Source organism: Meleagris gallopavo, chromosome 13, assembly GCF_905368555.1.
Source record: "Meleagris gallopavo chromosome 13, MGAL_WU_HG_1.1, whole genome shotgun sequence".
Lineage (NCBI taxonomy): Eukaryota > Metazoa > Chordata > Aves > Galliformes > Phasianidae > Meleagris > Meleagris gallopavo.
The window spans coordinates 15779704-15803629 of record NC_139416.1 but is presented as its reverse complement, the minus strand read 5'-3'; the positions used below and the strand labels follow the sequence as shown (position 1 = coordinate 15803629).

The 23926-nt window shown below is 37.3% G+C and overlaps 1 protein-coding gene and 1 long non-coding RNA gene across 5 annotated transcripts in view; one reads left to right on the top strand and one right to left on the bottom strand.

The window, feature by feature from the left end:
• The window catches only part of CDH13 (cadherin 13), a 431693-nt gene that overhangs the window by 6137 nt on the left and 401630 nt on the right, over positions 1–23926 (bottom strand). For 2 of the 4 annotated variants that reach the window (XM_010718092.4, XM_085235262.1), the window contains exons 12-14: positions 13421–13654; positions 12686–12901; positions 6729–6785 (exon numbers count right to left, since the gene is read on the bottom strand). In XM_010718092.4, coding sequence (XP_010716394.1) covers positions 6769–6785; positions 12686–12901; positions 13421–13654 — 467 coding nt within the window. In that variant the 3' untranslated portion in view covers positions 6729–6768. Of the gene's footprint in view, positions 1–6728; positions 6786–9970; positions 12902–13420; positions 13655–23926 lie in introns of those variants that run through there. The other 2 variants (XM_010718093.4, XM_085235261.1) reach the window with 2 other exon arrangements.
• LOC104913049 (uncharacterized) overlaps positions 581–23926 on the top strand; it is a 29165-nt gene continuing 5819 nt past the window's right edge. The window contains exons 1-5 of the long non-coding RNA XR_795088.3: positions 581–1017; positions 2805–2980; positions 4224–4296; positions 4628–4728; positions 6694–6811. This is a non-coding gene — a long non-coding RNA (uncharacterized LOC104913049). The remainder of the gene's footprint in view (positions 1018–2804; positions 2981–4223; positions 4297–4627; positions 4729–6693; positions 6812–23926) is intronic.

Below are 23926 nucleotides of genomic sequence, written 5' to 3'. Positions count from 1 at the left end.
TTCCCATTTTAGATGGGCACCTTGATAATACAAAGGCAGTAAATAAGCATAGAAAACCAAAGATTAGGAACTAATCTAACAGTTGGAACTAATGGGTTTCTTTCCTCCAATGTCATTTGGCAGCACGAGGACACTACTGAATTGCAAATATTCAGCTTTGCATTGGAAACACATACGGCTGATACTAGCAGAACACATTGCTAAAGTTCTCAGGAGCTCAGCTTAGAGCTTGCCCGGTATTGTTGCTGGTGTACTGGTTGTTCTGGCTTTGGCTGGGATGGAGTTAGAGCAGCTAGTACAGTGGCAGTCTTGGATCTGTGATCAAAACAGCACTGAAAACAAAATGATGTTATAATTGTTACAGAACTGTGCTTACATAGCATGAAGGCTTTTTCTGTTTCTCAGGCTGCCCTGCCAGTGAGCGTCTCCAGCACACAAGGCTGGGAGGAGCACAGCCAGGACAGCTGACCCCAGGGTATCCCTTACCCTCTGACACCATGTTCCTCAGTAAGAGCTGGGGGAAGGACACAAAGAGGTATACCATTTGCATTCCCAAGTTAGTTGTGTGTGATGAGCCCTGCTTTCCTGGAAATGGCTGAACAGCTGTCTGCTGATGGGTGAATGACTTTTACAAGTCAGATATGCACATCAGAACTGACACATACTCAGGAAATGCAAAATGTTTGTCTAGTATGTGTTGCATTTTACTCTTAAATGAAGAAGTACCTATAAATCTGTCAGATGCAGGAAAAACAGTACCACAGTGGTCATTATGAGATGTCAGCTTGTAATCTTCGCTCATTTGCTTCTCTTTTTGGGGCAAATAAAGCTTAATATAATTATTGATAAGGCTGTGTTTTACCTTTTGTTTCTTCTTATTGTTTTGGCATTATCTGAATTGACTTAAACATTAAATTCTTCCTCCTAGGGAGGAGCCTGTCCAGATCAGCTGTGCAGCAAGACAAACACCTGGAGAGCACACAACAGCCCGTCCTTCCTCATTTCTCTTAAACAAAGGTCAGTAAAGCAAATTAAGTAAACATAATAATCCACAGAGGGACTGATGGGTGGGAATCACGGAAGCGCGAAGTGCCACTGAGATTTCCAAATAAATGGAATAAATGGATAAAATCTGGAACTGTTTGACATGGGGATTTGTAGCACAAAGAAAATGTCTGGCCACAAAATTAGAACCCAGACTTCTGTATTGGAACTTTGTAAGCTTCGTAAGTGCCAAAGTTTGAATGTGTCTGGATTAGGGATTGGCTGCTGCTAAATTCTCATAAACAGCTTTTTCTCCTGGGATAGCGGAGAGCCTAAGTTCAGGACTCTGATCACTGAAAAGTAGTATTTCTATGTTGCAGTGAAGTTTATCATCATTAAAGGGCTTTTGTTCAAGCCTGACTCAAAGGAAATAACACTAACTTTTGAATCAGCAAAGCTACTCTGAATCCCTGGAGGGTCTCTCTGTAAGGACAGGCACTTGTATGTGATGAATGAACAGCAGCTGTAGCACTGAATTTCTGTATAGTCCACAGGCCAAAACTTCAGAGAAATTTGTCAGCAAGGAATTTATAAGTATCATGCACATTCAAGCAGCTAGTGACTGCTTCACCAACAGCTTGTAAATAAAGGGCAATGTATGTTGATTTATGAGCAGACCTCAAGAAAAGCGTGTATATTTTACATCATGTTGATAGATATAAAGAATGTTAGTACCTTATCACACATTTTGTCTTTCCTGAGTAAACTATATATTAAAACTAGTTCATTCAGCTATATGGTTTTCTTTTCCTGTACTAGTTAAAGGCTACCTTCTCTCTCTCCCACACATACACACAATATAAGCATACTGTTGGTTCTCTCTGCTTGCTTCTCCAAACCCCATCCTGACTCTTTTCTGCCTTACATCTTGAAGCGCTCTAGTCCTTGCCTCAACCTTTCTCGTTCTTTTTGACCTGCTAGCTCTCTTGAAACATTGAATTACATGCCTGGAAATCTGATGCTTCCTTTGGCTCCCGTGACAACACCTTTTTCTCATCTTCCCACGACATCTTAAATCACCTCTTCTGCATGTCCTTCTGTCTTAATCCTTCCATCCCTGTTTTCCCCCATTTTGTCTTCACCTTTTCCGTGACACCGTCTGCATGTGTTCAGTGGTTACTTCAGTGCTGACAGTTCAGAGATCTTGCATTCTCTGCATTTTTTTTCTTTGTTTAGACTAAAATGTTGACCTCTGGCTCCGAATACCCTTCCCATGTTTAGCTGACAGCTCTGCACAGCTAAAACAGAGCTCTTAAATCTTTCCCCTAAAACACTCCCCTTCTTGTTCTTCCTTTGATTGCTCTGGACAACACCACCATCCTGCCTTTTATTCAAGCTTAAAAACTGAGACAAACCAGAGAGCATTTTTGTCACAGGATTTCCTTAGGTCTGTGTATTTAGGTTATGTCTTTATCTAGAGAATTCTTTCTCACACATCATCCCAAAGGGCTGTCTCTAGCCATCCAAACAGCTAAAATCTATCTAGGCTCTGCCTGGTTAGCAAGTTTGCAAGATCTTTTCACAGCCCTTGACAAACGCAAGGTACTGTGCTTCGTATCCTGCCAGTCTTTAGCTGTACAGAGCATTTTCCTACTCTGTCACCGATGCCTCTGTTACTGTAACTCCTTCAAGGCTTCTTCCTGTTGGCATGCATGTTCATTGATCATCCCTGTGTGAATAGTTTTTCTTATTCATACCAAGTGATACCAACTTTTGTTGACATGTTTTCAAAGGAAACATTTTCACACTTTTGTTCCTAGGCTTTCCTGTGTAGTAGGAGGAGCTCCTGCAAGCATCAGTGCTTTTCTCCTTAACATCTCCTTTGACTGATACATCAGCAAAGGGTGCCAAGCCTGCTATGAACTCAGCTCAGCACTTTCACCAGCCTTAACAGAACTTTTACTGAAACAATTAATTCTAAACGTGGTTTTGGAAGGTTAGTACATACATTTTGCTTTTGTATTTTTAAAGTAGCTTCAATATTCAGAAATAAGGGCTGTAAAATTTCTGTAGATACTCATCTTTGACAGGTCCAATAAGAATATTCAAGACCATCATTGTTCTTTCTACTGCACACAACGGTGGTACAGAATTGCTTGCAGCCAATACTGAAGTTAGACTGACTTTTAGTTTCTGTGGTTAATATCAGAGCTTATCAATTACAAACTTACTGCCTAAAGATGTTCTCATATAGTCATATCAGGTGTTATTGGACAAGCATTCTGGCCAGTATCTCCCTTAATACAAAAATCTACAGAAATCAGGATTGACCAAAGTGTTGTGCAGAAACCTCACTGACAAATACAAGCAGATTTACTGAAATAACATAACTACTCTAGTACAAATTCTCTGTAAATACGATCAAGTATCTGGTCCATATTTCAAATCACTTTATTTACCCAGCTGGATTGCCAGCATTCATCATTGTTTTCTGTATAGGAATGGTAGTTTTATAGCTTGCTTTTTTCTTTATTTTGCCAATGATGGGAAAGCAAATGAAAGTTCTAGAAATATATAAAGGCTGCCAAATTATTAATGTTAGTTCTTGATTCTCATATAGAAACAGCCAATCTAAGGGCTATAGGCTTCAACTGTTTACTCACAGACTTCAACATTATTTTCTTTTTTTTCCCTTATCTATTTTATACCACACATGATTTACAGCTTGTAGCTGGCAACAGCACATAAAAGATGCTGGTATTTAAGGAATACTATGAGCATAAAATGTGCAAATATTGTGTACGAGGAGCATGTTTGTTAATCTATGCTAACTAGCTCCTTTATAGACTTAATGCTCTGGTAAGCCCATACCTGGCAGGTTGGATCTGTACGCCAACGAACATTATGCTTAGTAATTATTTCATTAGTATCATATGTAAATAACATCAGTGTATCTGTAGTTGTTCTTAAGAGTAAGTACGTGTCATGCATTGTAGGTAGACAGAAATCACATTAGAAACAACAAATGATTTGCTGTGTACAGCTGTAGACACGAAAGCCAGAAAGATGACACATGCATCATGTTCTTATATTGCCAACAGCCAACCTGCTCTGCCTTAAGAGTACCTGGGGAATGCACAAGCAGCATAAAGCTAACATAACTATATAGAACTCATTTTCCCCAGAAATCACTCTCACTGAAGTCTCTAATGTGATTGTCCCCATTTTTAATCACACAGGTCTCTACCTATTCTACACCTGAGAGAGACATTCAGCTATGTTCCTTTTAGGATAAAACAGCCAAATAGTGAGGTAATGATGGAATCTTCAGTTATGTGCATGCTGTCTGAATTACTACTGTTATGGTTAACACGTCTCAGATAAAAAAAGCATTGCTCATTATCATGAATGAATGGTGTTTGTTGGCATTAAGATTTTAGCAAAGATTGTGCTTGCTTTGTTGGTTAACTAACAAAAAAAAAACAACAAAATGGACATGTTGATGGAGTATTATAGTGCTTTAGGAATACAGGACTAAGTATGCAGTTTGGAGTAGGGAGATTCATGATGTAGATTCCTAAGATGGAAAAAAATACCCTTCTTACTCCTACTGAAGTCAATTGACGTAGATTGTGTTTGAAAGGTTAAAAGAGTTGAAGTTGGTGGCAGACTTCACAGGACTGAGATCTTGAATCATCTAGTCACGGGGTTTCGGATACTGAATTGCTTTGAAAATTGAAAGAGGTAAGTGTCTATAATATTGATTTCTTCAGTTACTGTAGCCACCTGTCTACTCCACAGTGGACTAATCTAAGATTTATCTCTTATAAGATATATCTCTTATGCTGATTTGTATGAAAAAAAAGACGATTAATCTGAAGGCTTTGAAAGATGTGTACCTCTTGAGTCCAGAGTTATCACTTCCTTCCACCTCTCCTATTACACAGACTATGCTTCTTAAATTGCAGTTTAAACCTTATAAAAGTTAAAAGCATTTTAAGTTTCATGGTGACCCTCTGTGAAGGAGTGAACTTTACTCAAGCTGTATTCATCCTTTAATTTTCATTTAACATAATGAAGAAAGTTAACACAGCTGGAGTCTGGAGTTCAACTCAGGCATGCTCCATTTCTTCAGATTTCTTTTAATTACCTTCTCATCAGAAATATAACATTAATCTTTGCTTAATTAGAAGTCTGCATTACATCATGGACTTTATCGAAACCTCAGTAATGTTAAAGGGGTAATGGAAAAATGGTAGAAGAGATCAGAACCATGTTTCTGATTAGGCAGTTAATCAACATTCAGGTACTTCTTTCCTGACGTTAGCATCTATGAAAGGGCATTAATTAGATACACAGTTATTAATATAGCTTTCATGTAGAACTTAGAAAAACAGAAATGGTTTTCATGTACATCACTGGTTGATTTGACATAGGTAAATTTCAACACCAGTAACAGCATGTGGTGCAAACACTGACGCTAAAAGTATATTATACTGTACATTTCTGTACAATAATGAAGTAGTTGCATTCACCTGTGGTCTCTTCAAGGTATGACTGTATGTTGATGGAAATGACAAATTCCAGTGGTCACTAGTTGTGACCTCCTGGAAATTGTCTTCTGAGAGAATGACGGGGATCTTCACGCCAAATCTCATTGAATTAGGAAGGCTGTAAGCACTGTCCTCAGACAGATAACGTACAATCTTACTTGAGCAATTAAGAATTCCATTTTTAATATTAGGTATGCTTGTGGCTAGAGCAAATTTGTGATCTCACTGAACAGTAATAAAATTATGTTTTTACAAAGTACATGAATTTATCCTGAAAACTTGCACTCGTAACGTCAAATGTAAGTGGGAATCCAATTATAAGAGGAGATGATTCCAAAATTCTTAATGATTGGAAAAACCACTGTATTATATATTATATATATATATAATATGCTGTGTTTGTGGAATGAGTATCTTGTAATTCTGTTCAAAGCTCCAGTAGGCACTCATTTATCAGTGTCAGTATTGAACTTCACTGCTAAAATCCTTGCGTGTGTCATGCAATTAGCCAAAATGGGCAAGGCTGGGGAGGAACATGCCAGTCCAAACTAATCAGCTTGCACAGGGGAAAAGGTTGCTCAGGCAGAAGTCATTTTCAAAGGGTATTTGTTTGACACCAGCAGTTGATATTTCCTGGAGTGTCTCACACACAAACTTGTAATAATACGATACTGGCAGATCTGAAACAGCACTGATTTTACACCAAAGCAGTCTTACTCTTATAACTTCTCACATGAGCTTTGCACACTGCTGAATCTCTGTTTCTGCTTCTCCTTGTCATGTACTCACGTTCACTAACTTTGCACTGGGTTGCCCTCATGACACACAAAATGTATGTGTACGTGTAGTACTAACATGCATTTATCTGAGAGAAAAGTTCATTAACTAAGAGGTTAGTTATGTTTGCTTTGAAGTTCTAGAAGCATGTATTATTCAGCGCAATACTATATTTATCTTAAAATTCCTATTTGGCATGGATTTCATGCATCTTATTGGGGGTGCTGGTAAAGTAAATTTTGTGATAAAGCAACTAAGATACTGTCAATGTGTTTTTTTTTTTTTTTTTTTTTTAAAGGTATGATTTTAGCTGGATGCTTTGCTTGAATAATGTCACCTTTGCTTGACCAAGAGCAAACAAACTTCCTTTCTTTGCCAGTTCACTGAAAACAAAAGAAGTAGAGAGGTGATTACCTGCAGTCTGGAAATACTTTTCTCTGATGCTCTAATCTGATCAATTTAGCTGAACAGCTGAAAATACACAGCAAGTGAAATGAGTAAGTACAGTTTTGAAATACTAATGTTGAACAAGTCTAATTTTTCATATGTATACTGAAATAAAATTGCATTAAAAAAAACCATCTATGCAGCCTTTTAAGACAACGTGCAACTGTTTAGGCAGTCAGATCTCAACTTCCACAGCAGCACAGGTTAGTTTACTATCATTTTTTAATAAGTTGAACATGAACCTAGATAGTCCAGACACGTTCAGAGCTGCAGGTGTATCCTAATCCCAGCTTGAAATACTAAAAGAAACATCTAAAAGAAACTCTTATTAAGCAAGAATAATGAGTGGAAAATAGTATGCTTTGAAGTTGTGGAAGAGAAGGAATGAAAAGAAAACTGTCAAGTTTGGCTACACTGAAGTTTACCAGGCCTTGTATCAAAAATTTTGAAGAGGAATTTGCAAGCGTGGCAAGTGTGAACACTAACCAATGACATATAGATATTGTGTGTATGGATAAGACAGGGTTTTAAGATGAAGGTCTGAAATACTTCAGAGCAGGAGGAGGAGAAAGAGCAACACCATCTAACCCTTAGGCAACATTGTTTCTTCAGTGTCGCATACAGGTGAATAGCAAGCTGTCAGCATGCAGAGCATGTGAGGTGTTGGGATGTGATGAGGTAGGGAACTATCAAAGGAAACGGAGGGTAGTTAAAAGAAATAATAAAACAACAACAACAACAAAAAGTGTAGATGCTATTGTAGATAGAGAAAAATATTTGAAGTGGGCATCTGTTCAGTTCTAGTTTTTAGTCACAGTCCACTCCAGAACAGTATTTAGCTGATGTTTAAAAGCTCTTCTGAAAAGAAACAAACTATTATATATCAATGGTTACTACTGAGAAAATGAAAACATAAAACATTCATTTGAATTCACGCCACTGAATGGTCTATCAGACTAACCTCTTTAAATGTTCATTTCATGTCTACAGAATGACCATCACGAACAGTATTACAGCTTTTAGTGAAGTAGCTGTATTTGCTGGTAATATTTTTCTGTTCTACATTCCAAATACACAGCTTCTAAAGCGTAGTAGTTTTTTTCCAAAGCTATACTTCTAGAACGTTTGGATGGTTTAAAATATGCATAAAACACCATTTCTCACCTAATTGACTCAGTAAAATTTAATCTCATTAAGTACATTTTAAATATGTTTACGTATAATTTGAAGGTATTCCTATTTGTCATATCTACATGAGTAGGTATATAAACATCCTCTCTCCAATTAAATATGTACATACGGACTTCTGTGCCATTTCAAGCCCCATTAATTTTAGGTGGGCTCCCAAAGCCCAATGCACAACAATACAGAGTACACCTGCAGGGAAATTAGAAGACTGGGCACAGATGTCTGAGTTACATGTGAGACTCCTATCAAGACAGACTACGCTCCCCTTAACCCTCAAGCCATCCTTCTCTTGCTCCATAGCCCTGGAACTCACTCAGTTGTCAGTATTTTTTTTAATTATTTGGGTAGGATTAATTAGCTACTACTTTATGTACCCATGTGATATATGCACTATGTGGAATGGGAATTTTTTTTTGGGGGGGGGGGGGAGTGGGAGGAAGGTTCTACGCTAAAAGAATTAACTGTACTACATGATTGTCTAAGACTCAGCCAAGTAACACACAGTATAGGCTGAAAAGTGAATCTGCAGGTAACCACAATAGGCTTGTAAATTGAAAGATCTTAAAAGTCTTTTCCACTTAAAACTTTCTGTGATTTGTTTTAGTCTCATGCCATTCAAGAATGCATTGCTTCAGTCTTGAATCACTTGATGTTCCTGCATAAAGTAACATAGGCTGTACAAGAGATACAGATGGTGCTTCTATTGCTTTGAAAAATGAACTAACTGAAAGAGAACACTGCAGTTCTAGCTATATGTTCAGACAAATTCAACTCTGCTAATACCATTTAAATGTTTGTAATGACTTAATACCAAACCTGACTTTCAAGGAAGAAAAACCAAACATTTTGTCTGTTGACACTATCGTTGCATTCTTCAAATCAGAAAAATACTATGAAAAATACTATGGTAAGGGAGGATAGGCATTAAAAGAAGACAAGTTAATGCAATTAATACTAAGTTAGTTAAATTCAGGAGCATCTTTAAGGCATGTCTGCAATCACAGCGCTGACATCTGTGCAAGTCTCCTGTTTTTCAGCACACCTGAGGCCTTTCATCCTCAGTTTAGCAAATTAATTCCAGTGCAGAGACTTGCAGCTCATCTAATTTATTCATAGCAGTACTTCTCCCCCAGCCTCTCACCTTATTTTCTCTTCTGCCCATAGTAATGGAATATTTTGGTTATTATGTTCAAGTTAACTTGTACCTTTGTAGTTCACTGGTCAGATTACCAAAAGCAGAAACACCACTACACATTAAAAACAAACAACCAAACGACCACACCAACAACTGAGACATACAGCAGTAAAAAACAATATGGACAATCTCTCAGACCCAGCAGCAGACCTGCTCCATACCATACCTTCTTTTTCTCCAACTCATCCTCCTCAAGTAACTGATTTATGTAGTCCTTTTCTTTCACTAGGAAACACAGTGAACCCTATCTTTTCTTTTTCTTACTCTGAATTACTAAAATTCTAAATTGTATCTGAAACAAATTGGTTCTATCTTATGTGCAGCTGCAGCTAGGAAAAGCTGACAAAAGACAAGGTACTGTTACAAAAGACAAGGTACTGTTACACTAAGTCTTGTTTGAAACATGGTGCCTGAGTAATGACAGGAGATTTAATATTCTTTCCAATATTTATTAGCATGAACTATTATTACTTTGGACAGCCCTGTATCTGCCAATATGTCTTGCCAGCTTCAGTTCAGCGACTCTCAGAAATATATGTTAATGTAAGTACACAGTATACAGAGATGCCTTTTTTTTCCCCAGTGAACTCTGTAGCTGCCATCTTTTAATACCACCAAACATCTTATTGCTTTGTTCTGGAAGAACAACGTATACTGCCCCTATACTTCAGTATCCTGGATTTCCTATCTGGGCTGAGAAGAGCTCCTAAGCTTTTCTGGTTTGAAGTACATCTACCTTTCCAAGGGCTTCTGGGCACCTCTGTAGTCTGTATCTCATTATCCCTCAGCATACTGAACACCGTGGGCGGCTACAGAATAGGTGGTATTTTTTGCATGCATTACAGTTTTAATCAGACTCTTCTATGCTCAGTTACTTCAGAAATCTGCCACGCAGGTCTTCTTCCATAACTTACAAAAGAAACACATATTCCACGTGCAGATAATAACTGTACCATTTAAATGATAATACCAATATGTTTTGTATAGGGAGGAGATTCATGCAGGGCACTTCCACCATGAAAAGCTCTTTCATGGGGCTATCTATCCCCACACCAGATGTCAAATACAAAAAGACATACTTTGGCATGAATAACAAAGTTCGTTTGACTGAAGGATTTACCTCCTAGGAACAAGAGCCTCATAAAAGATAAACACTGGGAGCAAACTGAGCCTCATAAGGGCTTTTGCAAAAATTAAACCCATAACTTACCGCTAGAAATGGGATATTTCATCTGTTCAATAAGCACTAAAGTTCTTTTTGTTTTTATGGCATCGTAATCTTTGATTACTCTGATAAATATTTGGACTAGACAAAACATTGTGATGGAACTAATCACAGTTATAAAAGAACTGTGTCTGAAAATGAATTTGAAATGCACTGATATCAGCACATTTTATACAAGTTCAAATACAGAACCACATTATTTAAACTGGCTCCTGGCACCATTCTTTCATGTCTCCATCTAGTCATCTATACCTGAGAAAAATAATTGCTATGCTTGCTGGCTTTGCACAAGCATGAAAAGATGACTGTACTAGACATGGAGTACTAACCTCTCTGTATAAATGGATGAACCCAAAACACACAACTATGTAGTGCAAATTTTAGCAAACAAAGGGTTAGGTCTCTCTATGCTGAAACCTAGCTAGGGAATTAATGCTCTCATATGCATCATCAAAAACAACATACCAAACATCTTCCCTCCTTGTCCCTTCAACTCACCTGCCATGTCCCGTCCCTGTTTTGGTTTTGCTCAGGAAACAAGACAGTGCACAGCACTGAACAAACTGCTGGCAGATTATGCACAGAATCTTACTCCACTCTTGGATTAAAATTACAACTCTAAGGTTGTGAAAAGGCTCATTGTACTAGGAAACTATGCAGACATGTCAAGACAATTCAGCGCTACTTATTCTTCTACAGTAGGAGGGAGAATCCCTTTATCAGTCTGAGCACCGTGCACCATTCAGCTCATAGGGGCCAACATTCTGCCCACAGTTCAGCTGGAGAAGATCTGTAGTCAAAAAGAGCAGCTCAAGAAGCATTTTTACAAAACCTGGAACTGCTTTTTAATCGCTTAATATAACCGGGGGCTAGAAAACAGCAACATGAATGCTTTCAAAAGCAAAATGCCTTTCTCTACCTTATAGTCTGAGCAGATGCAATAAAGTAAATAAAGTTCAAGTACAAATCATGTCCAGAAATGTTAGCCCAGTGATGAAAGTCATGTTTAGTACAGCAACAGCAACGTTTATGAAGAGGTAATGAGAATGTATTTGAAGCAGTGGGCTGCATCTTTATATCACTGATGCAACGCTGTCATGTACTGTCACATATTTCTAACATATTACTTCTAACAGCTGAAGTCTGCGTTTGTTTCAGTTGACTAAACCCAGAATAACTGAACCAAAGCCAGATGCCGCTGATTAGAACAAAGAATGGGAATTTTCACTTAGCATTTATATAGTCCTTTTCATCTTCAGAGAGCATCTCAAACATTAGCAAGTTCCTCTCACAATAACCTTCATGCTAACCTTCTGAGATAAAAGTAATATACTATAGGAAAAAAACACCTGAGAAGATATGTAATCAAGCATGCACAAAGCCTCAGATCTGTAAACTGTCTTGGCCTCTATCTCTGCCTAATGGTAGACTGTACTTCATCCAGAATATAAGGCCTTTCACCATGGCTTGGGAGTTAATTCACCATACAATGCATTTTACTAACATTATGTGATGGTAATAGTCCTTGAATAATAGATTTTCTACCATAGCTATAGGATAGAGCAATTCCTTTTCAGCAGTTAAGGATCCTGAAATAAACGCATTAAAAACTTGCTGAAAACTGTTACAAAGCAAGCCAGGGACACATCTAGGTTGGATGTTAGAATTCTGTAGTTTCAATTCCTACTCTTCAGTCATTTGGGGATTTCTTTTTTTAACTCCTAATTCAGATTAGGAATTTCATAAGACTTTTAGAAAGCTTTCTCTAAAGCAGCAGAAGCTTCCTTTATGCACCAGTTCTCTCTCTTCCTCAACACAGACTTGCTATTCTGGTTATCAGTTTAAGTGTCTCTAAGCCCAGAATCTTGAATAAGTTCCTTATGTTCGAATTGCTTGCGCACTTTACGGACAAATAGATTGAAGCAGACGGTACTCATTTTCATGGTGACCCAGAACAGTTATTGTTACAAGAACACCTTTTAATCTCCACTTTCTGCTTTTGAATTGAATTCAAGTGGGGAGAGATGAAAGAAAGCATCTCAGAAATCTGTTACTACAGCTGGTACTTCTTAGTTTATCATATGCTAGCTTTAATTCTCTTTGATTCTTCCTAGAATTATTGCTTCTATTTCTTAATTTGACAACCCGGCATTTATTGCTATTTTTCGACTGTGAAAAATCCCTCCCCTCCTACTTCTGTACAGCATCTTCCTCAGGGAAAAAATAAAGTTAACTTCTCTCTTGGTAAGGTTTCTTATAGTGCAAAAACAAGCAGATAAATAACATTCATTGCTTACACTTAAGGAAAAGACTTACAAAATAAACTGAAGAGTGAAAGAAGGATAAGAGTCATGCTGATATGAAGCGCATCACTCGCACTGCAGTCCATTCTGGATTTCTTGCAGGAACACACTTGTAATTTCAGTTCTGTGTTGTTAGTCAGAGGTGGTTTTCCAGAATCTGTCACTGAGATTGGGATGTTGTAATTGGCCTTTTTCAGGTTTTGAAGCAGGACAACCTGGGCATGAGTATCTGCAAAGGATAAGGAGGTGAGAAATAGCCAAATAGTGGTCATTTGGATAAGAAGCAGCATTTGTAAACAATATCAGACATGCCACAGTTACTCATGGAAATTAAGAGGAAAATGAGTACTCAAAGGTTAGAGAATTGAATTGCATGGGAAGTAAGAGAACAGGCAGTACAGAAATTCTTTCAGTGGTTTAGAACTCACTGCAAATATATTCCAAGCCCCATCAAAAGAAGGACTTTCAAGAGTCCCTTTTGTTTAAATATGTTATTTGGTCTGCAGATTATTGGCAGAAATTACTGTAGAAACAAATACACTAATGAAATGCTAAGGCATGTCATGCCCAAAGCAACATAAGAGGGAAGAATTTATCTATTTGCCAAAGGAAAAATCCCTTCTTGGAAGGAAACACAGGTGAAGCTGTTTAATTGCTTCCCCAGTTTGACTGAAAAAAGCAGTGAAGGCAAGTGAGTGTGCAGAGGCAGAAGGAATAAATGCATGAAAAATGAAAGTAAAGGACTTACTGTTAAGCTTCGTGATTCTCCACAATTTTTCTGGGCCAGATTGCTTACTCAGTTCAAATTTAAACGGGTCTGTGTTGGGATGGAGGTCTTTGTCTGATGCTCCTAGTACCACTACTCTGAGATCTTTAGCGTCATCGCAGACTTTTGCCAGTGTTGGGTAAAGGGATGGGACATTGTCATTGACGTCCTCCAAGGTGATGTGTAAAGTTCCTGTACCTGTAGCAGGAGGGTTACCTACGTGAAGAACAAACAAGAGTTTATTAAATCATCCTTCCATAAACATTTATCATATTTGTACCTGCACAGATGCTGAGGAAAATAATTTTTATACATCTTTCTTCTGTCACATGAGAATTATTGCTTTTAAAATTGAAGAGTTAATGTTATAAATTGTTGCTATATTTTCCAAATGCAGTCTGTTTGTTTCTCCACAGTATGGACAATTATTCTAAGAAGAGTATTTTGAAGTCAGAATGAGATTAGGACACGAGTAGATATCTGGAACAATCTGTTCATAAATGCATACTGAGAGAATCATAGTGGGAAATATCTCCTGCTTAGTGCGGTATTAAAAGAACTAAAGACGAGACAGATAGGAGGAAAAATGACAGAAGAGGGGAGTCAATTTGTATAGTGGGACTCATAAGTAGAACAGGAGCAGATTGTTCCTCAGCAACCCTTACCTAGGCCCCCATGTAGTTACGTTAGCAAAGTGGAACCTATCAGCACGCAACTCCAGAAAAAGTTATTTTTTTGTTTACCCTGAGCCATCCTGTGTTAGCGGTGGAGTTTCAAGCTTTCTCAAATTATCTGCCAGCCTGTCTCAGCCGTGACCTGTAGGAACCAGCTTCAGAGGTGAGGCTGCTCTTTACCCACCACGATACACTACAAGCATTTGTGCTGAGGCTGTGACTGGCAGTGGCACTGCTGTGGCACTGGCAGTGTTTGCAAAAGGGACAGCTGCCCACTGGCAGCCAAACTGATGCTAGCACCTTATTTCAGAGAGGTCAGAGAGGATCTGACAAGTACTAATAGCTTTCAGTCACTACAGGTGTGTGCCATAGCTGAGCCAGTAACCGACTGCTTCCACTCTAAAGCTCAGTATCTTATTACAGATCCCCTTACAGATCATTTTGAGAGATCTCATTTTTTCTACAGGAAGAAATGCACATTTCTTCCTGTAGTGTTTACCATATCTAATAATTTCCCATTTGAAAGGCTGCACTTACTGAAGGGTCATTCTGTGATGCTCATTTTACTAGCTTAGAACACACCACCTATGATCTCTGCACTTCCCACAGCTGTAAACCCTCAGCAGGTAGAAAGAATTGAACAGGTTAACCTGTAAAGCACCAGTGCAGTGTATCATGGTAGTTTGACGTTTAGCACTTCCATGTGCAGCCCAATGAACTACAGAATTACTCCTGCACCGAGATTGCATCCTAAGAGAGAAGTAAATACCTTGTGGTCTGGATCTGATAAACTGCTAACTGTAGCAGTATGCAATTAGTCCTTTCAATAACAAATGATACTAATGGTGACACTTCATCTGTTTCATGCACACATAAATGCATAACAAAGGCAGAATTTTCATAGTTCTTTAGCTTTCCCCCTCACTCATCTCTCACTTTGTCATCGGAAGGGTTAGGGTTGAGTTCTTTTTAATGAAAAAGAAATTATTTTCCACTTTTTATTGGACTAATTGAATTTGCAGAAAGGCTCCAATACATTTTTTGTTCTTGATATATTATTAAGTAAAGTCATACAGCAGAATGGATGAAAAGACATTCGAGTATTTGAAATATGATCATAAAAGCCAGCCTTTCATGCGCTTAATTAAACTGCTGTCTTTAATTTTGAATGCATTATTTCCACACTGGACTGATAATGTCGTATGCACTGTCCTTCTTATCTTTCTCTGAAGTCGGTAATATTAAAATCCGCCTTTTGAAATTAAGAAGCCAACAGCATTATGAATGTACTGTTATTTTGTCAAATGCAGATATGACTGCATTTTCTCTGCCACATTAATGTTACCCTATCTTCATATGGCTCACGGGCCAGTCAACTATTCTGCACAAATAGGGAGGAAGGAAATTGCTTCTGTCCATTTCAATGACTTATTCTCTGGCTGTTTTATTTCTAATGATTTAAACAAAAATCTTTTGGTGATTTATGAAGACTTCCAAAAGAAAAATAAGCAAATGTCAAGGTCGTAAGCTGACGCTTGTTAACACACGTCATAAAAAATGCAACAAAAAAAATGAATCAAGGAAATACGGTCACAATATATCCACTGGGAATATATGACTTTTATAAATGTGACAGTGTTATTCTTTTGAAATGAGAAACACTCAAAAATCCCATGATCTCTAGACAGCTCTAGTTTTGAAATGAAAGATTTCTTCAGCATATTTCAATCCTGAAATAGAACTAATTCTCACTAAAACTTTGCAGCTGAAAGGAGAATTAATGGGTAAACCAGGACACAAAGGGCTCAGTCCAGTAACCCTTGGGAATATCTTTTCAGAAGAGCTTGGTTCCCATTTTGTTACGGAACTGGTCATTCCTGATGAAAATGAATACTTGGAACTTTTAGGTACTTAAGAGTCATTTGGAACAGAGAAAACTTCAACCTCCTGCTATGCATTCTGCAAGTAGAATAGCTGTGGATATGCTACGGCATACGTATGAATGAAATGTCATCACATTACTCATTACTCACATGTAAAAGCTGCTAAAACGGACTGAAGGATAGCTAATTTCACAATGGAAGAAAATCAGCGCTCGCTATTGAATCCTGATTTTAATAATCTACGTCAAAAACATGAGATCTTTAATGAGTAATCTTGAGATGGTAATGTAAGAGCTCCCAAGTTTGTTAAGGTCTGTGGGACTAAAAATGTGATGGCCAACACTAAAAACGTACAGATTCATCTTAGATTGTGATGCAATTGGAAATCTATGTTATACTTATTTGAATTGCACCAGGATTGTTAATTTCTTCATCTCCTAGCATTAGACCACACAAAAATCTGATAGCAGTCCTCGTTAGGCAATAGGTAGTGATGCTGTAAGATGCAACAAGGAAAAAATAGACTACCACAAAAGTAGTTCTATTTCAAGTTAGAGACCAGTGTAGGATATGATGGCATCTATTGTCTGTGACTTAGAATCTGTAAGGCAAAAGACTGTTACCAGAAGATGTTGATGTTAAACTGGATTTCAGTACTGTCAGCGTAAATGGCCATATTGCTAACTTCATTAAAAAAAAAAATAGTGTCAAAAGAAATGGTACACTTCTGTAATTCTACATACTTGTATCATCATGAAGAGCTGCACAGAATCACATTAGAATTATTAGTAATGTCTTATACTATAAGCACTCTGAAGAAAAACCTGGCCAAGAAATTTGAAAACTGAAACAGTTTTGCTCCAGAAAGTTCCCACAGGAACAGTGATGGCATTTAGACATCTAACTACTCAAATAAGACTGCAAATCAGGCAGTCAGATTGTTAAAAGATACCAATTACGGACAATGATGACCATGGATTAAGATGACATTTCTCTTAAGTATCAAGACTTGCATAAAATGGCACGTCTAACAAGCAATTGTGGTTGAATGGCTGATGATTCATTTAATCTCAGCATAACATTTTTATGGACATACAGAGCCATTTCATGTTCCCCTTTTTAGTTTCTAAACAGAAATGTGATGCTGTGTACAGATTTCTAATACTGCTAAGCTGTGTTTTGTGAAATTAAAACTGATATTCATACTGATTGGAAACTGAATTAAGAAGTTCTTTATCAGTGTACCTTTCAATACCAACTACTTTCATATAATTGAAGTGGGAGCAGAAACACAGAGTTGGCTAACACCACACAAAGGTGAGACTTTCCTACTGTGCTAGACATACCTGAAACCAAAAACCACCAAAAGTGAAAGTCGAGGACTTCATTTTGGGGCTATCTGAAGGAAAAGTCAGGAAGAGACTGCAGGTTGCCTGCAGAGCATCCTGTTTTATGGCACTGTGTAAACGCTTGTGTTTCTACCATGTCTTCCTACAGTTAGTATCATAAAAGATTGCAGACTGCATCGATAAAGTCCACAGTCATGTTTAATTGTCTCACCACTTTGTGGAGACAGACCCATGGAACATTCAAATAGTGAAGATGCTAATAACTACAAAGCATCAAATCACTGATGTGAAAGCTGGCTTTATGTGATGACAACTCAAAATGGTGACTTTCCCTTGGACTGCTTTGACTTCGTACAGTTGTTTCACTTGATGCTAAGGGAAGTTTGGGGAATTTACCACTTGCTGCCTCAGCATCCAGGCCACATCAGTCTGCTAGTGCTGGACATGCAGTAGATAAACGCGGTCATGCATCTGCACTAAGTTGCCAGCCTGTACTCCCAGAAACAAGTGAGAAATATTGCTCTAAATTGGCTCATTATTTTCAAGATGGAAAGTGCTGTTTACATGCATCAGAAAGAAGAAAAAAAACTCACGAAGACTTAGTCTTTTTCTTGCAGCTTTCCTTTTCCAATTTTCAAATACCAAGAAATATAGATTATATTACCCTAACTGCATTTTACAAACACTCAAAACATATTTAGGATTTAGAGAATGAACATTTTTTGACATTTGAGATTGCAGTGAGTTTAGATTATTCTTGAAAGTGAAAAATGGATATTCCTTAAACATTCTTGAGCACATATCCAGGTAAAACAACTACTTGAACACTGCTAGGATAATCTTTAGACAACAATCCTCCAAAATATCTAAACCAGCATTTCCCATCCTGCCTTGAGCCTTCTGAGTTCTGTGGTGGTGTTTTGTTCTATTTTTTTAAAATCCCTCTTTGGCATACACACACATATATGTAGTTCTGTTTTTTGTTTTTTTTTTTTAATTTGTAGATTTAAAGGGTTTTATAAGCTAAAAAAAATGGAGAATAATATTTTTCAGCTAATTGGAATTCATTTAATTTAGGAAAACCTTTCTCATTTAACTTCTTTTTCTGTTTTGACACCAAACTTGATTGATCTAAACTAGAACAAGTTACACAAGGAAGAAGGAAGTATTCTCAAACACACACAAAAAAACTTTTCCACGTGTAATGTGAAAATTAGCTTTGACTAAATTAGATGAAAGTCAATTGACTTGTAAATAGTATGATTTGTTTAGTGGCACAGCTAAGGAACAAAGGACTGGTAATTAACTAACAAGAAAAACCCCAGACACAAACCTGAAAACATTAAGGTATGCGACTGCATGTATTCACTTAAGTTTAGGCTAAAGTTCACCCAATGGCACGACAAGTTAAACATGTGAAGTATGCTGTACTTAGAACACTGATGTTTTGTATCTTGGTCATTACCACAAAGGAATATTTATGTGTAAATGCTTTTGCAGTACAATTTGCAATTACAAACATTTAGGAAAAAGAATGAATTTAATTATTACACTTAAAAAAAAATAATTACGTTTCCAAAGAAAATTCAACCAATTTAAAGAATCCATCAACTACACAGATGTAAGCCACAGTACTGCTAGAAGCTAGAACAGCTTTTAGAAGGAACATAGTATGAACTGTCACTTTTCACATGCTCATTATGAATGGTAGAAAGAGTTCTGCACTCAATTCTTCTTATTAAATTAAGCACCCAGCACCATCAAATTAATACATGTTATCTATGTCCTTCTATGTCATGATGCAAAAATTACAAGGCCATTTAATTCCTCAAGCAAGCAGTTTGTCCTCTGCCAGACATGTAGGGTATCACTGCCATATAGACTTCTTTCTCAGACTGACAGAATGGAAACTCATTTGCTCTCAATTTTACTAGAATGTTTATGGTCTAGCATTTAGAAGTGGTTTTTAATCCTCTTGCACTACCATTTATGTAACCCACAAAGCTCCATCCCAACTTCTTTTACCTGCTGAGACTTTTCTGTGGGCTAACAGTTGCAGAGATACAAAATGAGAAGGTGGAATGAATTGTTTGATCAGTTACAGTAAGGACAATTTTTCTTCATGTTTGAGCCTAAAAAAAGCCTTTGAGAATCGGAGTTCTCTAATTTCTGGCACAATTACATTTCCTCTGCCCCATCACGAATAAAACACTTTAAACTTTTGTAAACCACATCTGGATCATAATCATATGAAGGTTAATTTGAACATTTGCAATGGCATCTACAGAATTCCCTTCATTTTACTCCTATGTAACTAACTGTAAAATGTCAAACTGCCTAAGATCTCCCCTTGGATGTGGATTTATTTTTTACTAATTTCTCTACTTTCGGCTTCACATTTGCCTAAAGGAGAAGCTGTTTCCTTCTATTTAATAGAGCAAGACAGGAGGAGAACAAAGAACGAAAGAAGCGTTTCAGAAATTCCCAAAGCCAGGCTGTGCAGGATGGAGTCAGGCTGTGTTTTAGGCTCTCTTTAAGTGATCACACTTCAAATACAGATTGTGAGAAACAACGCTTTGTGCCCTCTAATGATACTGCCATGAAAATCTAAACTGAAATTTTCGAGTCTGCTCTCTCCTGTTTCTTTTCTACCTCCATACACTGTTCTTCTCATCAGACAGTGTGTGCATATGAGGAGATTTGGCAGCAGGTACTCACACTGCAGGCATAAATCCCATTCAGACAGCCCTGTTCCATTATGTTTTGTGCTCCAGCTGAACTCCATTAACGGTTCAAGAAAAGTAAATGGAACCAATAGAGTGGGAAAATATCAGGATTTGGGTGTAATGCTCAGAGTCTGACATACTTGAAATCTGGCCTTATAAATGCCACGTACTGACATTTTCTACAGAAGAGGTCCCAAATTTCCCATGAAGTTGAAATTTCCTGTTTTAAAAATATGCATTGACATATCGATATTTTATACGTTCTGGGGAAAAAAAAAAGTTTCCAAAAGTTGCAGTGCTTCATTCATTCACTCAGATAAAATATGCAGATCCTATTTTTGAGTAATTACATTTCAAAAGAGCACAGCTCTTTCAGCATATCAAATTGCTACTGACATACGCCATCCGTCTTAAATACTGTTTTCAGCATTCTAATTTCTTTTCCTAATCATGAGTCCGTGATGACAAATTAAAACAATATTTTGCGTGCAATGCATATTTTGCTGAAATTTAAAATGGCAAGAAAAGGATAAGTATTCCGTTTATTTTCTCTTCTCAATTAATACAGCAATTAAGATAAGGAGTATAAAACTGGCTTAATTGGGTTGCTATGGCAACTAATTGCCTGATTTCTTCAAAAATAGCATGTTTTAGGCGGAATCAATCTGTGGTAATTTAATTATGTACATCATGAAGCAAGACGACAGGTTAGGTACATGTAAGGAAAAATTCTATTTGCAAATGGTGACACATCTCTTTGTCACTCAATTATTTTCTAGCTGTTGTCTGTTTCTGTTCATTATACATGGTACAGAATGACAATTTTTCCTTCTAATGATTAGGAGTATCAAGAACTGCACAATGAATGCTTGAGAGTATTTCAGCTGGTCCTTGGAAACGAGGAAAAAAAGTGAAAATTAGATCCTGACTCACCTCCTTTCTCATTTTCCTTTCAATGAGCAACAGGGAAATTGAAGCAGTGCAACTCAGCTACCTAATTTATACATAAACAACATCCTTGCACTGGCCAGTGCAACTTGTGGATGGTGATGTCACAAGGAGAGCAAAACACTTTTGGAAAAGAAAAAGGTGGTTTTCCCTCGGGGACTATTGCTGTAAGAAATGGTGCGTGCTGAGATTAAAGTTGTATCAGTTTCAATTGTGAACTCTGAACTGAGTATCTTTAACATACAGAACAGATCACACAATTTTTAATGACATTTACATTTAATGACTCTTCTATGTTTAATGTAGCATAAGAACTTTTATTCCCAATTTTTGTCTCAGTAGATCCCTGGTGATGAGAACAGCAGGGGAGAAGCTGGCCCACCAGCAGGACACCAGAGTTTGTGTCTCAGTGGGGAAGCACTGCTGCCTGGCTTTGTGCAGGCTGTACCCTGCCACGACGTCATGGGAAACTGGAGTTGCTATCAGTATTTAAATGAGCCAGTAAGATTGCATATTGGCATTTCCACATTTCTCACCAGGAGCCATCCAACCTGACCAGCACAGCTGGTTTTCCATATATCATGCAAACAAAAGTAACCAAAGTTTTTCTTCTAAAGACCTGGAGAATTTATATAATTGGAACATTAACTGGGGCATACAATTCCTCTGCAGGAATACTGTTCATTGACTTCAGAGAAAACTGTTTGGATCTATATTACTATTTCTTTTTCTCTCTTAAAAATAAAAGGGATAAACATTACTTTATAGCTTTTTTAATGTTACGTGTTTTCCAGACAATTTTAAATTTTAATCTTATCCTTTTCCCCCCTCCCCTCTAAATTGTGACTCAGACTCTCAGAATACAGTTGAAAAAAGACGATTCCAAGAGAGTTTTTAGCATGACAGCCTTTATGAGAAAAACATACGGGCATTATGCTTTATGAGAGTCATCTCAAATGCTCCAGAGTGTAATGGGATTTGTACAACATAGTTACACAGCAAATCACCTGGAAGGTCTGATCCAAGCAGGTATCTCAAACTCAAGTGATTTATTGCCTATGTGTGTGTGGTTTATACATACACTCCCAATAATTGTACCTTACGCTTACGATATTGCATTGTTTTTAGTGATTAGAATGATTAATAAAGGAAATAAAATGGTCACCATTATTGGTACTTAATCCTGATAACCCCGATAAGATTGAATGAAACCAAGTTTGCATAAAGCTGACTTTGTCCTGGTATGAGCTCATTCTCAGATTAAACACAGTTCATGACACTTCAGTGTGTTAACTCTGCTTCATGATATTTCCTACCATTATTTAATTTCTTCTTTAATAGACCAGAGACTCTGTGTCCACACAAGTCTTTAATAAAGAGTTTTCAAATTCTAATGACACTACCTTGACCTTTACTGAAATCAAAAGTACAGAGCAAATTAGGATATTCATTCCAAAAAGTTCTTTTTACCGTGAAATTTCCCTCAATAAAAGGTCAAACTTTATTATCTATGAAATTAATACTGTGTCCATCAAATGTGCTCTTATGCATTGTTTAAATTATGTTTGGGAATGTATAGGAACTACGTAGAGCAGATCTAATACAGTTCATACTTAGCTAAATTTCTCTTCAGTTCATTGCATAACAGTATCAAGTTCAAAAAGAATATAATAAATAACTGTAGTATTTTCTGCACTTGAATGACTACATTTTCTAATAATTCTCTCACGTTTACTGTCTTACACATAGAAAGCTTTTGTGATTTACAGAAAAAAAAATAGAAATGTGATGGATTTATATAAACAACCAACCACGAAGCTCCTGGTTTTACTTCTGGCTGCAATCTCAAACATTTTACTAAACAGAAGAACATCCCACCACTTGCCCCCTGCCCTGAAAGGTAATATCAGCAGTCAGTGCCTGATGTGTCCAGTAACAGCTTCTCCACTGATATCAGTGGGAGGGGAAGAAAAAAGTACCACCATGAGTTTTGCCTTCAGCTGCCTCTACAGCAGAAATAAAGTACCAGTGTGTGGTGATTTTAAAAACAGGCGGTGATGGAATACGATGGATAACAGAATCCCCTCTGTAGTTAATATATTCTATACGCTATAAATACTAGCAGAAAATAATTTGTTCTTTGAATGTTGGACTAAGGTCCTTTTGCAAGGACTAATGTCCAAATTTTTATTTCATTTTAGAATCTTACCACATTATAAATACCATTAAAAAAAAAAATCAGCACACAGCTCACAGACACACAGCACAGTAAAATCATGTTTGAATGACCATTATTGGTACCTTAGCATGCCAGTACTAAATGCACACATGTGGTTTCTAATTACTTCATTAAATAAGTCAATAATGTTGGAGTAGATTAGCTCCCGTGCTAACAGGACAACCAAATTAGAAATAAAACAACAGCTGCTAGAATTAGATGCTGACTCAGTATGTCAGCTGAACGCAGTTCCTTTGTGTCCAGCCCATGTTACCACATCCTCTCTTGCTCTACTGTGTAGAGCACCTTTTACACACCTCTTCCTCCTTTTGTTTTTTCCAGCATGGAAAAAGTTCTGGGAATGAAGAGGGTTCACTGAGCAGTAAGGCTCCTGCTTCAGAATGGCTGAGTAATGAGTGTCACTGTGCTGAGAGTAAGATAAACATCTACCCAAAAGTAAGGAAAATCCATCTTCATACAGACTGACTCTCACAGTATGAAGTAATCAACATTTTATAGTTGAGTGTTCCACCTCTTCTTGTTGAGGGCATTTGACTTCACCTTTAAAACATGTGAAACTTTGTTCTTTTGATAATCCCTCAATATTATCCTGGAATGTTACTTTCATCCTAAGGTGATATTTCCTGGTGTACCATGTTTTAAGATGCATTTAAAACTTCTTTATTTGAT